This window comes from Chrysemys picta, chromosome 1, assembly GCF_011386835.1.
Source record: "Chrysemys picta bellii isolate R12L10 chromosome 1, ASM1138683v2, whole genome shotgun sequence".
NCBI classification, from domain to species: Eukaryota; Metazoa; Chordata; order Testudines; family Emydidae; genus Chrysemys; species Chrysemys picta.
In genome coordinates, this window is record NC_088791.1 from 135344101 (window position 1) to 135358990 (window position 14890).

The 14890-nt window shown below is 42.0% G+C and overlaps 1 protein-coding gene across 11 annotated transcripts in view; it reads left to right on the forward strand.

Annotated features, from left to right (window-relative positions):
• The window catches only part of TSPAN11 (tetraspanin 11), a 189896-nt gene that overhangs the window by 14724 nt on the left and 160282 nt on the right, over window positions 1-14890 (forward strand). For 8 of the 11 annotated variants that reach the window (XR_006172766.2, XM_005307829.5, XM_024109992.3 and 5 more), the window contains exons 2-3: window positions 2235-2312; window positions 9108-9205. Coding sequence is in view for 10 of the 11 variants with exons in the window: in XM_005307829.5 (XP_005307886.1) it covers window positions 9119-9205 (87 nt within the window). In the remaining variant the exon portion in view is untranslated. The remainder of the gene's footprint in view (window positions 1-2234; window positions 2313-9107; window positions 9206-14890) is intronic. The other 3 variants (XM_065584227.1, XM_024109990.3, XM_065584220.1) reach the window with 2 other exon arrangements.

A 14890-nucleotide genomic window follows, 5' to 3' on the forward strand; every position in this document is an offset into this window, starting at 1 on the left:
TTGTTTTTAAAGTACTCTAATTTTTCAAAAACATTATAAATGCAAAGTTTTTGGAAATACAGAAGGTTTAAACTGAGTAGATGGACTATTCTCTGTAACTCGGAGTCTTTAAATCATGATTTGAGGACTTCAGTAACTCAGCCAGAGATTGGGGGCTGTTACAGGAGTGGGTGGGTGAGGTTTTATGGCCTGCAATATGAAGGAGGTCAGACTAGATGATCACGATGGTCCCTTCTGGCCTTAAAGTCTGTGAGTCCTGAATAATACTTAACAGAAGTTCCAGTCTTCTTTAAAAATATTCCTATTGTGACTATTTGGTTTTTGGGTAGGAAAGCTTTTTTTAGAGATAGTGGTGCTGGAAACAAGTCAAGAAATTAAATTAAATTTTTGGAAACAAATTCTGTGCCAATCCAAAAATATTTGTGCGGAATTACCTTTTATTTAATGTCCTTGCGAAAACCCTTCACAGTCTTAGAACAAACTCATGATTGTCACTTAGAAAAACTTCAATTCTTTCCTTTTTGCTGTAAACATATCTGTAAGTTTTGTATTTCCTTTTGACTAATTAATATTAAAATATTATATTATGGTCCTGTCTACGCTGCCGCTGGAACTACATTAGCAAGAACCAGTTTTAAATTGGTTTCCCTAGTCTATAGTATTTGTAAAAATGGTTCAGGTCTTATCTGTGGTGGACAAAGAAATCACGTTGGCACCTGCTAGCAGGAATCATCTTAAACAAGATTCACCCCTCAAGTCTACTTCTTATTCTGACATTAATCTGCACTGCTGGCCTTTACGCAGAGCTCACAGCAACACTGAAACACACATTACCACCCCAATCTCCATTTTGTTTTCAGCCCCTAACCCAGAACCTACTGTGACGTTGCACCCCATATGCTTTATGAAAATATGTTTATGGAGGGAGGGATAGCTCAGTGGTTTGAGCATTGGCCTAGTAAACCCAGGGTTGTGAGTTCAGCCCTTGAGGGGGCCACTTAGGGATCTGGGGCAAAATCAGTACTTGGTCCTGCTAGTGAAGGCAGGGGGCTGGACTCAATGACTTTTCAAGGTCCCTTCCAGTTCTAGAAGATAGGATATCTCCATTTAAAACAAAACAAAATGTGAATATGAAGTAACTGGAATATCCATTTGCAGAAGGTCTCTTGTAAGGTATCATTACAAAGCTTATAACCTACCAAGTGTGTTCTTCCTGTTTGTTTGCATGTATTATTTCTATGTCTGGAGTCAGGAGAATAAGATATAAAGTTGTATTATTAATGTAAATATATTAAGTGGAAGCCATTAAGGGTACTTCAGAATCAATGAACTATAAATGGCTCAGTTTACTTGCAACCTTCCTGTATACATGTGGGCCAGCCCAGGAAGAATGGCAGCTGGGTCTCACAGGAAATATGACCATGTCACCTGATAATGAAATCCATCTTAAATCTGGTACTTTTCCATTTAGAAGAAGGGGTGAGGACCCAGAGAGACAAAAGATTCCCGCCTTGTGCCAAAGCTATAAAAGGGGGTGGAGCAGGACAAAGGGCTGCCAGTCATGAGAAAACCCCTAGTTACCACCTAAGATGTCTGCTGAACTAACAAGGACTGTACCAGGGGAAAGGATTGGGCCCAGACTAGGAAGGAGTCTAGTCTGTGAAAAGAAGCTTATTGGAACATCTCTGAGGGTGAAATATTACCTGTAATCAGTTTCTTAATATATTAGACTTGGACTTACGTGTTTTTGCTTTATTTTGCTTGGTAACTTACTTTGTTCTGTCTGTTATTATTTGAAACCATTTAAATCCTACGTTTAATACTTAATAAAATCACTTTTGTTTATTAATTAACCCAGAGTAAGTGATTAATACCTGGGGGAGCAAACAGTTGTGTACATCTCTGTATCAGTGTTATAGAGGGCAGGCAATTTATGAGTTTATACAGAGTAAAATGGATTTATTGGGGGTTTGGATCCCATTGGGAGCTGGGTATCTGGGTGCTGAAGACAGGTAAACCTGCTGAGCTGTTTTCGGTTTAGTCTGCAGCTTTGGGGGCATGGCCCAGACCCTGGGTCTGTGTTGCAGCAGGCTAGCATGTCTGGGTCAACAAGACAGGGTTCTGGAGTCCCAAGCTGGCAGGGAAAACAGGCTCAGAGGTAATTTCAGCACGTCAGGTGACAGTCCCAAGGGTGTCTCTGTGACCGAACCTGTAACACTTGCATCTTTTTGCAGCTCTTCTAAGCCCTCAGGGGCAACATCTTCAGGAACAACTTCTTTGCTGTCTTTGACCTGGGTCCTGATCTTACACAGGTGTGTATCAACAGTGACTCCATTGAAAATAGTATTATATGGTGTAAACGTGCTGTAACCCGGATCAGGACTGTATCCTTTTGATATTAGTGGGAATTCCATGTGTGAAATGAAGGTAGAATTTAGTCTTTCCTGTTCAATGCCTTATGTAGTGGCAATTTTGTCTGATTTATGCAATTCCTACTCTCCTCCAGCCATTATTCCATGATGCCATACACTAGCCCATGCAAAGTAATCTGTAATCTTTTTGAGACTACCCTGTCATCTCCACCTTAATTTTAAACATATGCTTAAATCCCATTGTAGTCAATGGGACTCAAACATGCCCAAAGTTAAACATGTGCTAAAGGTCATTGTTGAATAAGTGTGGACTGCTCAGTCGGTGCCTATAAGTGGAGCTGAAATGCAGTGAAGGGAAGTGAAAGTCCAAAACCACTATAAACATGTTCCATTGTAATCCTTTTTTTTTTGGCTGGGGATTTAGAAAATGTAGAAGACAGTACTAAATATTTAATACTGAGTAGGAGATTCTTCGTTTAAACCAGAGATGACCCAGAAAGCAAGAGAAATTCACAGGCTGAGCTTTACACAGCATTAAAATACACTTTGTAAAGGCACTAATTTTTGTCAAGAGAAGCCTTTTCCATGCCCACCATCCCCTTCCCTATCATGTGTTTGGGAAGATCCGAGTCCTTTTTCTGTGCTCGAGGAAAGAACATTGTGACAATACTTTGCAACCAAGAGACTGCTTTGGCCTCCACTTTGGGATGCTCCTACCACCAGACAGTGTAGTCAACCTCAGTTTCAAGACTGGGCCTGTTTTGGTAGCAGTGTTAGGTGTCGCAGGTCCCACAAGCTGGCTGAGAGAGAGCCTTACCGTCTGCGCCCTTCCATCGCCCTACAAGGCTAGAGAAGGAAACTACAGCTGACGCCCTGCAAACAGAGGATGCACAGTGGGATCAGCTGACCAGCACCAGGCAGCTAATTGGATACCTCATAGCATAAAGCTTCTTGTTCCTGCCACACCTCCTGTCTGAGCAACTAGTTGCTAGGCCTGCTGGTGGCCAGACCCCGGAGACCAAGTTCCTGCCTCCTCCCCTGGTTCCCGCTCCTTATTCCTGTTACAACCACTTGTTCCTGGTTTCTGCTTCCTTGCCCTGACTCCATTTACTGACCCCAGCTTGACCCTGGGCATGATTTCTAGCTGTGACTCCAGCTGTGATCCTTGTTGTGGCTTCTAACCTTGATTCTATTCTAGGCTCTGACCACTAAGTCATACCACCCACAAACTGCTCTGCAGGCTTAAGTGGAATCTAAGTGGCATTTGAAAGCCTAACATGCACCCTGTTCACTGGGAGCAGAAGGCCAAGCATAGGTCCATGCACCATCATTTAACACCTTTTTTGAGGACTTAAGTGGTGCATATATCTTATGTGGGGCTTTTTACAGAAGGGTGAATTTCATCCTATATGTGGCTTTTCGATTGGGAGTGGGCAGCTTTTTACACAAATATTCAATGTGAGTTGACTTTCTTTTGAGCTAAGGGCTTATCTAGATGTGCAGTTAGTGGGTGGCAAGCTGGAATGTAAATCTACAGTGCACTAGCATGCTATGTGTTAAATGTCCATGTGGACCTTGCTTCCATGCACTACAATTTCCTAGTGTGCGTTGGCCTACTCTACCGCCGTTTCAAAGCGGAAACTAAGAAAAAGCATAGGGAACAATTCCCCCTAAGGGTATGTCTACACTACCCGCCGGATCAGCGGGCAGTGATCGATCCAGTGGGGGTCGATTTATCACACCCCCGAGTGCTCTCCCATCGACTCCTGTACTCCACCGCCGCGAGAGGCACAGGCAGAGTCCACGGGGGAGCAGCAGCAGTCGACTCACCGCAGTGAAGACACTGCGATGAGTAGGTCTAAGTACGTTGACGTAACTTAGATCGATTTCCCGCCCCACCCTCCCCCAGTGTAGACCAGGCATTTGAAAAGTATCACTTTAATAGAATCTTTTCTCTTTTCTTGTGGATGGCAGGATGGGTATCTGATGTCTCAGAACTCAGCAAGCTTGGACTTTCTGCAGCATTTGGACTGGATAGACGGGGCGTTTTGTTTTGTTTTATTTTATATGATGCAAATTGAACCCAAGCCAACTGTTGTTGAGGTTCAGGAAACTTTACAGTGACGTGATAAATGTCAATTTGCAGATAGCCAAGTTTTAAAAATGATAGAAGTGTTTAATCAGTTTAGATTGAAGTACCTAAGCCATTGAAGTGTCTTTATAGGAAATATTTACCTCCAGATAAGGGTAATGAAGCATTTCAGAGATGCTAGAGGATGTGTCATTAGCAACTTCAATAATAACCAAGGATTTTAATTTTCAGTTGCCACAGATCAATTGGAATATTCAAGCACTGAATGATGAAAAGGGAAGGGATTGTGTTAATGTTAACAGAGGATCCGTTTTTATATTCCGGTGTGTTAAGGGACAACTGGTGAGGGTTACAGTTTAGAATCTCCGCGCCTGTAAAGAATGTATTGTAAAGGAAGAAACTATAAAGGGTGCTGTCATTTGGGAATTTATTTGTATTGTCTTAGTGCCTAGGAGCCTCAGTCATGGACCAAGACCCCATTGTGCTAGGTGCTGTACAAACACAAAGCAAAACAGACAGTCCCTGCCCCAAATAACTTACAATCTCAGTAGTGATCTAAATAGGCTCATACTCTAATGTGGTTTCAAATTTCAGCTATTGGAAGTGATTTTTGGACACAAATAGAAGCAAATTAAATCAGTTAGGACTGAGTTCTAATCCTGATTCTGATAGTGTGTGACTGTGACCATCGCAATGGGAATCCAGTTTTCCCATCTATAAACTGGTGGGTGGTGGTTGTGGGAGGCTTTTAATTATTAGCCCTGCCCACTCAGCCTAAGTGCTGAGACTAAGTTTAGGTTATTTCCCAACTGTCACCAATAAATAAAAGTTTTGGAGGCCAAATTCTGCTGTTGGTTACATCTATGCAACTCCATTGTCTTCGGTCATTTCCCTTTTGTGACACCTATGTACAGGGCCGGCTCCAGCATTTCTGCCACCCCAAGCAAAAAAAAAAAAAGCCACGATCGCAATCGCGATCGGCGGCAGCAATTAGAAAAAGAAAAAAAAAAAGCCGCGAACGGCGGCAGCAGTTCAGCAGCAGGTCCTTCGCTCCTAGAGGGAGTGAGGGACCTGCCGCCCCCGAATTGCCGCAGGTGCCGCCCCTCTCTCTTGGCCGCCCCAAGCACCAGCTTGTTAAGCTGGTGCCTGGAGCCGGCCCTGCCTATGTATGATGTCTTAAAGGAGATTCGCAGATTCGTAGCATGAAATCCTGGCCCCATTGAAGTCAGTGGCAAAAATCATTGACTTCAATGGGGCCAGGATTCACCTATGCATTTTAAGGCCGGAAGGAACCATTATGATCATCTTTTCTGACCTCGTGCATAGCACAGGCCATATAATTTTACCCAGTACCCTAAGTTCCAATCTGTAGCACAGGTGTAACTGATTGAAACTTACTAAATGACTTTGGTGATGATGCACAAGAAGGAATAGAATCCAGCTCCCTTTCTGAATTGTGTGGGCTCTGCAGGGATAACAGGAATAAAAAGTAGTAAAAACTTATTTTTATGTTCCATGTAAATAGATCTGACTCTGAATACACACAGAGCAGATCTGTTGAGTAGGAAGGTGCAATTTTTACATAATCACTTTCAAAATAGAACGTATCAAATTCCATATAGCCATCTAATTTTTGCTTAAATACATTAGTACCATTTGACTCCACTACCTAAGTAGGATGTTCATTCCAACTGTTCTCGTTAAAATAATACAATTTTAATTTCTGCTTACCTACAATGCCTCTTCACTTAAACCTGTGTTTCCTCTAATTCTGGCCTCCTCAATGTCCTCAGATCTTCAAGTTCAATTTTATAATCTTTTGAGAGTGTAATTACTTCAATCCCGTCCTCTCTGAAAACAAAGTATCCCCAATTTTTTTTTATAATCTCGTCTCATCCGTAAATCCCTCCTTTCAACTTATCAATTTATTTGGCCTATGCTTACTGTCTTCTACTTTGATGGTCAGAAATGGACACTGTATTTCAAATGCAATCTAATCAGTGCTATGTAAAATGACATGCTATCAATGATAGCACAATGTCCTTGGATTAATATAATATACCCTTCATTGTTGCCTTCTTTACTACTAAATACAGTCAATCAAAAATGTAATGTTTGAGTCTACCAGTACACCCAGCACCTTTTCCTCTGTCACGTTAATTCATTTGATGTAATTTAAAACTGTATTTACTTTGGGCATTATTTCTTCCTAAGGGCATCATTTTACATTACATTTCATATTCCACCTCTGAGTCTGTTTGCCTAATCCATCCCTCTAAGTCTTAACTATTTTCTCTATTTTGATATTATCTGCATATTGTATCTTTGTCTGAACTAGTAATAAAAATACAAGACCAGTTCCTGTTGGTCAGTTGGCAATACCAGTTCCAGTACAGAACCCCATGGTGCTCTGCCTCACCAAATTCCACAAAGAATACATATCTTTAATTCCCATTCTGTTTTCTACCTACTAATCAGTCCCCAATTCATTTTAATAATGTATTACCTAACCCAGTGGCTCTCAATCTTTCCAGACTACTGAACCTCTTTCAGGAGTCTGATTTGTCTTGTGTACTCCCAAGTTTCACCTCACTTAAAAACTACTTGCTTACAAAATCAGACATAAAATACAGAATTGTCACAGCACACTATTACTGAAAAATTGCTTACTTTCTCATTTTTACCATATAGTTGTAAAATAAATCGATTGGAATATAAATATTGTACTTACATTTCAATGTATAGTATACAGAGCAGTATAAACAAGTCATTGTCGGTATTAAATTTTAGTTGTACTGACTTCACTAGTGCTTTTTATGTAGCCTGTTGTAAAACTAGGCAAATAACTAGATGAGTTGATGTACCCCCTAAAAGACCTCAGTGTACCCCCAGGGGTATACGTCCCCCTGGTTCAGAAGCACTGACCCAACCCATATTTTGTTGGTATACACATTAATACATTGTGTAAAACTTCTGAAAATGTAGACGTTATGGAGAAGTGAAAATTCCTCCTATTATTCTGGTCAGTTACCTTCCTCTTGTAAACCTAATTGTATCACTTCTTGACCTCATCAGAATGAAACCAATCCATCTCAGAGTTCCAATGGCACATCTTACCCTGGGAAATAATGTTTCTAGAAAGCTTGGACCAAATCATACAAAGTTTCAGAGATATCAAGCTTTTAAAATTTCCCTGTCATTCACATTCTCCCAAAGCTTTTTTAGGCTAGAGATATTCCTGAGATAGATTAAACTGTATAAGGAATAGATAAGGTTGTCTCAGAATTTGTGTTTCTAATGTGGTGCAATGAGTTGGATAATTTTAATTCAAGCATTTCCATACTTTGGAATGTTCTGTGTAGTTTATAAAGATGAACCTTAACTTGACATTTGCATATTATCATGTATGGTTTTTGAGTTCTCTTAAGGGTATTTCTTGTGATTGAAAGAATCCATCATTTAATTTAATCCTTAACTTCCGGTTAGCAAAATTTTTACTGGGAACATTAATACTTCCCATCTATCTAGACCAATGGTTCCCAAACTTGTTCCGCCGCTTGTGCAGGGAAAGCCCCTGGCGGGCCGGGCCGGTTTGTTTACCTGCCGCGTCCGCAGGTTCGGCCGATCGCGGCTCCCAGTGGCCACGGTTTGCTGCTCCAGGCCAAGGGGAGCTGCTGGAAGCGGCGGCCAGTACGTCCCTCGGCCCGCGACGCTTCCAGCAGCTCCCATTGGCCTGGAGCAGCGAACCGCGGCCACTGGGAGCCGCAATCGGTAGAACCTGCGGACGCGGCAGGTAAACAAACCGTCCTGGCCCGCCAGGGGCTTTCCCTGCACAAGTGGCGGAACAAGTTTGGGAACCACTGATCTAGACTAATAGCTATATTTAACGTGATTGATCTTTCACAAATTCTTCTTTAATTTCAATCTTCTGATTTTAAGTATATATTTTATTGCATTTTACACCCAATTCACCCTGCAGAGCCAACACGCTTAGAGAGAAGGAGCTGGATTCTAGTCCTTCCTGTGTATCATCAACAAAATTGATGACTGAATTCCAAATACAGTACACTCCCATTATCTGAATTGCCTCAGAGACATCCAAACATTCTGCATAACTGGGTGTTCGGCTAACCAGAAGTCCTATTAACTAACATAGGGCTACATGGGGGACCATGGTGTAGATTCAGATAACTAGGATTTTTGGTAAAGGAAAGCTGGATAATTAGAATTATACTGTAGATACAGTTGTTTTAACCCACTGAAGGCAATGGGGGTTTTACATATGTGGCTGAGGACAATGGGGGTCACTAAAGATTTGCATGCAGAATCTTTATTCCTGGTGACGAAGTTTGCCAAAAGAAAAGAACCCAGCTTGCTGCTAAGAGCTCAATGTGAGTTTGCAGGGCTGGGAGTTAGAAAATATACCCCCCCCCCTTTTTTTGGCAAATTGAGCATATTTGATACAGAAATCATCGAAACTTGGGGCCTCATAATGCCATTTTAAAGTCACTTTTCAGAGTAGAACCTCACTTTTAATTTTGTTCTAGAATAAAAGGGTGTGTCTCAGGGTTTTTAGGGGAGGAATAATCTGTTTGAAAATGTAAGGTGTATGTGTATATATATGTATATGTTTTTCTTTCTAGAGACTCCAACAATGTCCCATTTCAACAAAGCCGAGCAAGATGACTGGATGACTGTTTATCTGAAGTATCTCTTGTTTGTGTTTAATTTCTTCTTCTGGGTAAGTGTGACTTCTTGGTAATTCTACGGAATAAACTTGTTATAAAGACACCTTTTGTTTGCTCACTTGTCTAACTTGAAATTACTTATTTAGGATTAAATTTGTTATGTTCTGCATAGTGGAACTGGAAGAAGGCATGGAGCTGGCGAGGTGGGTGCCCGACAGTTGTGTTCAGTGATGCTTCGTAGCCCCAAGGGATCATGATAAACTGGGTAGGGGTTGTGGTTAGGCAGCATATGTTGCTGGTAACATCTGAGGTCCTGATTCAGCAGGTCATCTCTATTCAGCAAAGCATCCTTAACTTTAGGCAGGTGCTTAATCATTGACTACAATGGGACTTAAACAAATGCTTAAAGTACTTTGCTGAATAGATATGGACTTAAGCGTATATTTAAATGTTTTGAGTTGATATCAGTGGGAGTTAGGCTCCTAATATGTTTAGGCACTTAAGAAAATCCCACTAATCCTAAGTGACTTTCCCACAGGCACTCAATATTTTAGTGGCAAAGCTGCTCAGGATACGTCTACAGTGCTGTTAAACACCAGTGGCTATCCTGTGTCAGTTGACTCGGGCTCGTGGGGCTCGGGCTACGGGGCTGTTTAGTTGCCATGTAGACGCTTGGGCTGGAGCCCTGGCTCTGGGGGCCTCCCCGTCCCAAGGCCTGGGTTCCAGCCTGAGCCCGAATAGCTACACCACAGTTAAACAAACCCAAAGCGTGAGCCCGAGTCAGCTGACTCAGGCCAGCCTCAGTGTTTAATTGCAGTGTAGATCTACCCTCTGGGTCAAATTGTGAACCCCTTGCTCATATTGGTGAGCACTGACTCCTCACGTAAATAATTACTCACCAGTGTGACCAAAAAGTTCACAGTCTGGCCCTAAGCAAATAAACCCCTCATCCGTTCACAGTCTTGTGTGTGCACTGAGTGAGCAAGGACTCTGAGTATGCCTACTCTGCAATCAGAGGTATGGTAGCTTGCAGGAGTAGACAGACCTTAGCTAGCTTTCATTTAGCTAGCTCAGGTCCTGAAGGTGTGAAACTGTGGCAGTGCATGCTTCAGTGCAGGCTGTACAAGCCCACTTAGAACCCTAGATAGTCACTTATGGGGCTAGTCTGTGCTGAAGCACACACTGCTGTGGGTTCATTGCTCTGGGACCCAAGCTGGCTAAATTAAAGCTAGCTCATGTATATCTACATGAGCTGCAATCCATAATTGCAGTATAGACATACCCTTAAAATCCCCTTATCAGGATAGGGAGCTACTGTTGCTGCTTGGACTTTTATTTCTTCACTTACCCCTAATGACAGTGGCTGAACAGGAGTGTGCGTTTGGGGGGTTTTTTCTTAAGCCCTATTCATAGGAGACTTTACACTTTTTATTTATGGTTGCAATAGATGAATTGCTCTTTGAGCTGTATTTATATTTTTGATGTGTTATTTTACGTAGGGTAAATTTGCCACATATATAGTTTGCCTTTTATTAAACAGTACCAAGGCCCACTTTGCATAATTGATATCTTTAGATTTTCTAAAAACTATTCCTAATTCTACTGGGCTCTGTTTAAAAGAGAACATTTGATTTCTTTGTGCTCTGTTCATCTCCATAAAAATGCCTTCTAACAGGTGGTTGAGAAAGGAAGGCGAGTGTGTAGAAAAGCATATAGTTCCTGATTCCACAGGACCTGAAAGTTGTGGGGTTAAATGAAGGGCTTCCCTTGCTTCCTCACTATTGTCAGAATCACTTTTATCCACAGCTTACTTGGAGGCTTTTCATGCCGCTCACATATTGCGTCTGTTCACTCTATCCCTTAGTACATCATTATATTTAATCTTAACAGCTGTTCAAGCTTTCAAATCTTCTTTTGATCTACTTGACTCCAAATAGAACTTGGTGGTTCTTATATCAATTTCTTTCGAAAAAGATGTTAAAAAGCTGTGTGCAAAAACTAATGAACTGCAAATTATATCTGATAGTTTGAAGACTAGTGGGTGTGTTAATAAAGGACAATCCACTACACCACATGAAAGAAGAGGTTTTTGAAAATCATATTTAAGCTTTTAGTATTACAAGGATAGTTTTGTTCAAGACTTAAATAGTTTGGATGTTCATGTTAAGTTCCTCTTGTTTCTGGAACCAATGTTGGAGAAGACATTTGAGCCATCATTGAAGATTACTAATCTTTTTCCCGATGCCTTCTAGATTCTTTCAGACTTCGCATTTTAATTCAGTTTTATGTTGTACTTAGAGAACAACTTTCATGCCGCTAGTTGATGGGGAGAGAGTAAGGCGCTTCAAGTTGGGCAAGCCAAAATGAAGTAACCTCTAATGAAACAGCCACACTCCCCCCCACCCATTTCTTCCCACAACGTGGTGCATTCTGGCCCCTCCTCCTCCCCCTCCCCCCTCTCCCTGCCATAGATGGCTCTTGCGAGGGGGAGCGGGAGCTGAGCCGAGCGGCAGCGTGCTCGCTGCTCCGTAGAGCAGGCAGAGAGAGGTAGGGACGGAGCCTGGGAGAAGGGGGTGTAACAGGGTATATCTCTCCCAGCCCCCTGCCATGAGCTGCTCAGGGCAGGGGGCTGGGAGCACCCCCACGAGCCGAGCACCCCAGCCTTCTACCCTGCACCCCCCACACTCCCCCAAGCCCTCTGCCCTGCACTTCCACACACCTCCCAGCCTTCTGCCCTGCACCTCCACACACACCCCAGCATTCTGCCCTGCACCTCCACACCCCCCCAGCCCTCTGCCCTGAACCCCCCCACACCCAGCCTTGTGCCCTGCACCTTCACACACACCCCAGCCCTCTGCCCTGCACCTCCACACACACACACCCCAGCCTTCTGCCCTGCACCCCCACACACACCCCAGCCCTCTGCGTTGACCTCCCCCCAACACCCAGCCTTCTGCCCTGCACCTCCACACCCCCACACACACCCAGCCTTGTGCCCTGCACCTCCACACACACCCCAGCCCTCTGCCCTGACCTCGAGTCGCCCCGCTCAGCCCGCTGCAGGCCTAGGTGAACAGAACCCCAGGCTGGACGTGGGCTGAGCAGGCTGGCGGCGTAAGATCAGCATTTTAATTTAATTTTAAAGGAAGCTTCTTAAACATTTTGAAAACATTGTTTACTTTACATACAGCAATAGTTTAGTTATATAATATAGACTTATAGAGAGAGACCTTCTAAAAAACGTTAACATGTATTACCGGCACGCGAAACCTTAAATTAAAGTGAATAAATGAAGACTCGGCACACCACTTCTGAAAGGTTGCCTATCCCTGGTATACAAAGTTGTCTGTGCTCACTTTATATTATTTTTTATTATAAATATTTTCACAGTAAAAATGATAAACAAAGGAAATAGTATTTTTCAATTCACCTCATACAAATACCATAATAGAATCTCTTAATCGTGTAAGTGCACTCAAAAACAAAACAATATAAAAATCAGTCCTACTTCTTGTTCAATCAATCACCAAGAGAAACAAGTTTGTTTACATTTACAGGAGATAATGCTGACCGCATCTTATTTCCAGTGTCCCCTGAAAGTGAGAACAGGCGTTCGCATGGCACTTTTGTAGTTGGCATTGCAAGGTATTTACGTGCCAGATATGCTAAACATTTATATGCCCCTTCATGCTTCGGCCACCATTCCAGAGGACATGCTTTCATGCTGATGATGCTCATTAAAAAAATAATACATTAATTACATTTGTGGCTGAACTCCTTGTGGGAGAATTGTATATCTCCTACTGTGTTTTACACGCATTCTGCCATATATTTCATGTTATAGCAGTCTTGGATGTTGACCCAGCACATGTTGTTCATTTTAAGAACACTTTCACTGCAGATTTGACAGAACACAAACAAGGTACTAATGTGAGATTTCTAAAGATAGCTACAGCACTCAACCAAGGTTTAAGAATCTGAAGTGCCTTCCAAAATCTGAGAGGGACGAGGTATGGAGCATGCTTTCAGAAGTCTTAAAAGAGCAACACTCCGATGCAGAAACTACAGCACCTGAACCACCAAAAAAGAAAATCAATCTTTCTGCTGGTGGCATCTGACTCAGATGATGAAACTGAACATGCGTCAGTCCACACTGCTTTGGATTGTTACAGAGCAGAACCTGTCATCAGCATGGACGCATGTCCTCTGTAATGGTGGTTGAAGCATGAAGGGACATTTGAATCTTTAGTGCATCTGGCATATAAATATCTTGCAACACTGGCTACGACAGTGCCATGCAAATGCCTGTTCTCACTTTCAGGTGACATTGTAATCAAGAAACGGGCAGCATTATTTCCTGAAAATGTAAACAAACTTATTTAGCTGAGCAAGTGGCTGAAGAAGAAGTAGGACTGAGTGGATTTGTAGGCTCTAAAGTTTTACATTGTTTTATTTTTGAATGCAGGATTTTTTGTACATAACTCTACATTTGTAAGTTCAACTTTCATGATAGAGATTACACTACAGTACTTGTATGAGGTGAATAGAAAAATACTATTTATTTTGTTTTTTACAGTGCAAATATTTGTAATAAAAATATAAAGTGAGCACTGTACACTGTGTTGAAATTTAAATCAGTATATTTGAAAATGTGGAAAATATCCCAAACTATTAACATAAATGGTATTCTATTATTGTTTAACAGTGCGATGAATCGCGTCATTAATTGCAATTAATTTTTTTAATCACTTGACAGCCCTAATCCGGACCTCTTTGATAAAGTGCTTTCAGATCTACTGATGCAAAGTGCTACATAAGATTTAGGTACTATTACTATTTATTACATTGTGTCAGTTTAATCACTGTGACCAGTTGGGCTACCCTTACTCCCCTTGATGACTACTTACTGAGTTGAGTAAGCCCACCGAAGTCAGAGAGACTACTTGAGTGAATAAGTGTTCACCACAGTAAGTAAAATCTTGCCCCACAGAGTCTTAAAGGTCTGGTCATGCCCACCTTATATGCACAGATCTCCCCCTTTTGCATGAAGAATGAGGAGAGGAGTCAGCCATTCTTTACAGGTCTGGGATTCCATATAGTGGGAGCAGGTGAACAGTGATCACCTTTCATGCTGAGGCAGTGTTAAATCTAGGATGGTATATGCAGGTAGAATACTAGGAAGCATACCATGGAGGAGATCAGAAGAAGCACCATATTCTTCAGAGTGTATTCCCCACGACAGCCGTCTATATTACAGAGAACTGTTTTGGCTCTGCAGAGCCATCTCTACTTGCATCACAGATCCAGGCTGCTGCCAGAAAACACACAAAGGCTATTATTTTTTAAAACGTGTAACTTATCACGTGCAGAAGTTCAAGTACATAATGTACTTTACCTCTCCTTCAAACTGAATGATAAGACTTACATTTTTAATACTGTTGTTTAGAGACCGCAGGTCAAAGTCTTGTTTTTACACCAGGGATGAATTTGGCAAGTTGGCCTCACAATTAACATCACAAGTATTATGAATTTGTATTAGTGAACTATCTTTAGGCCCCAACCGAGATCAGGACCACATTATGCTAAATGGTATAGATACTTAGTAAGAAACAATCCCTAGCCCATAGAGCTTGCAATTTCAGTAACGAAGGCAAAGAGTGAGAGGTCACGCACAGTAGGTAAGTAATAGAGCTTGGAGTAGAACCCAGATCTATCCACTAGACCAAACTGCTTTTCGA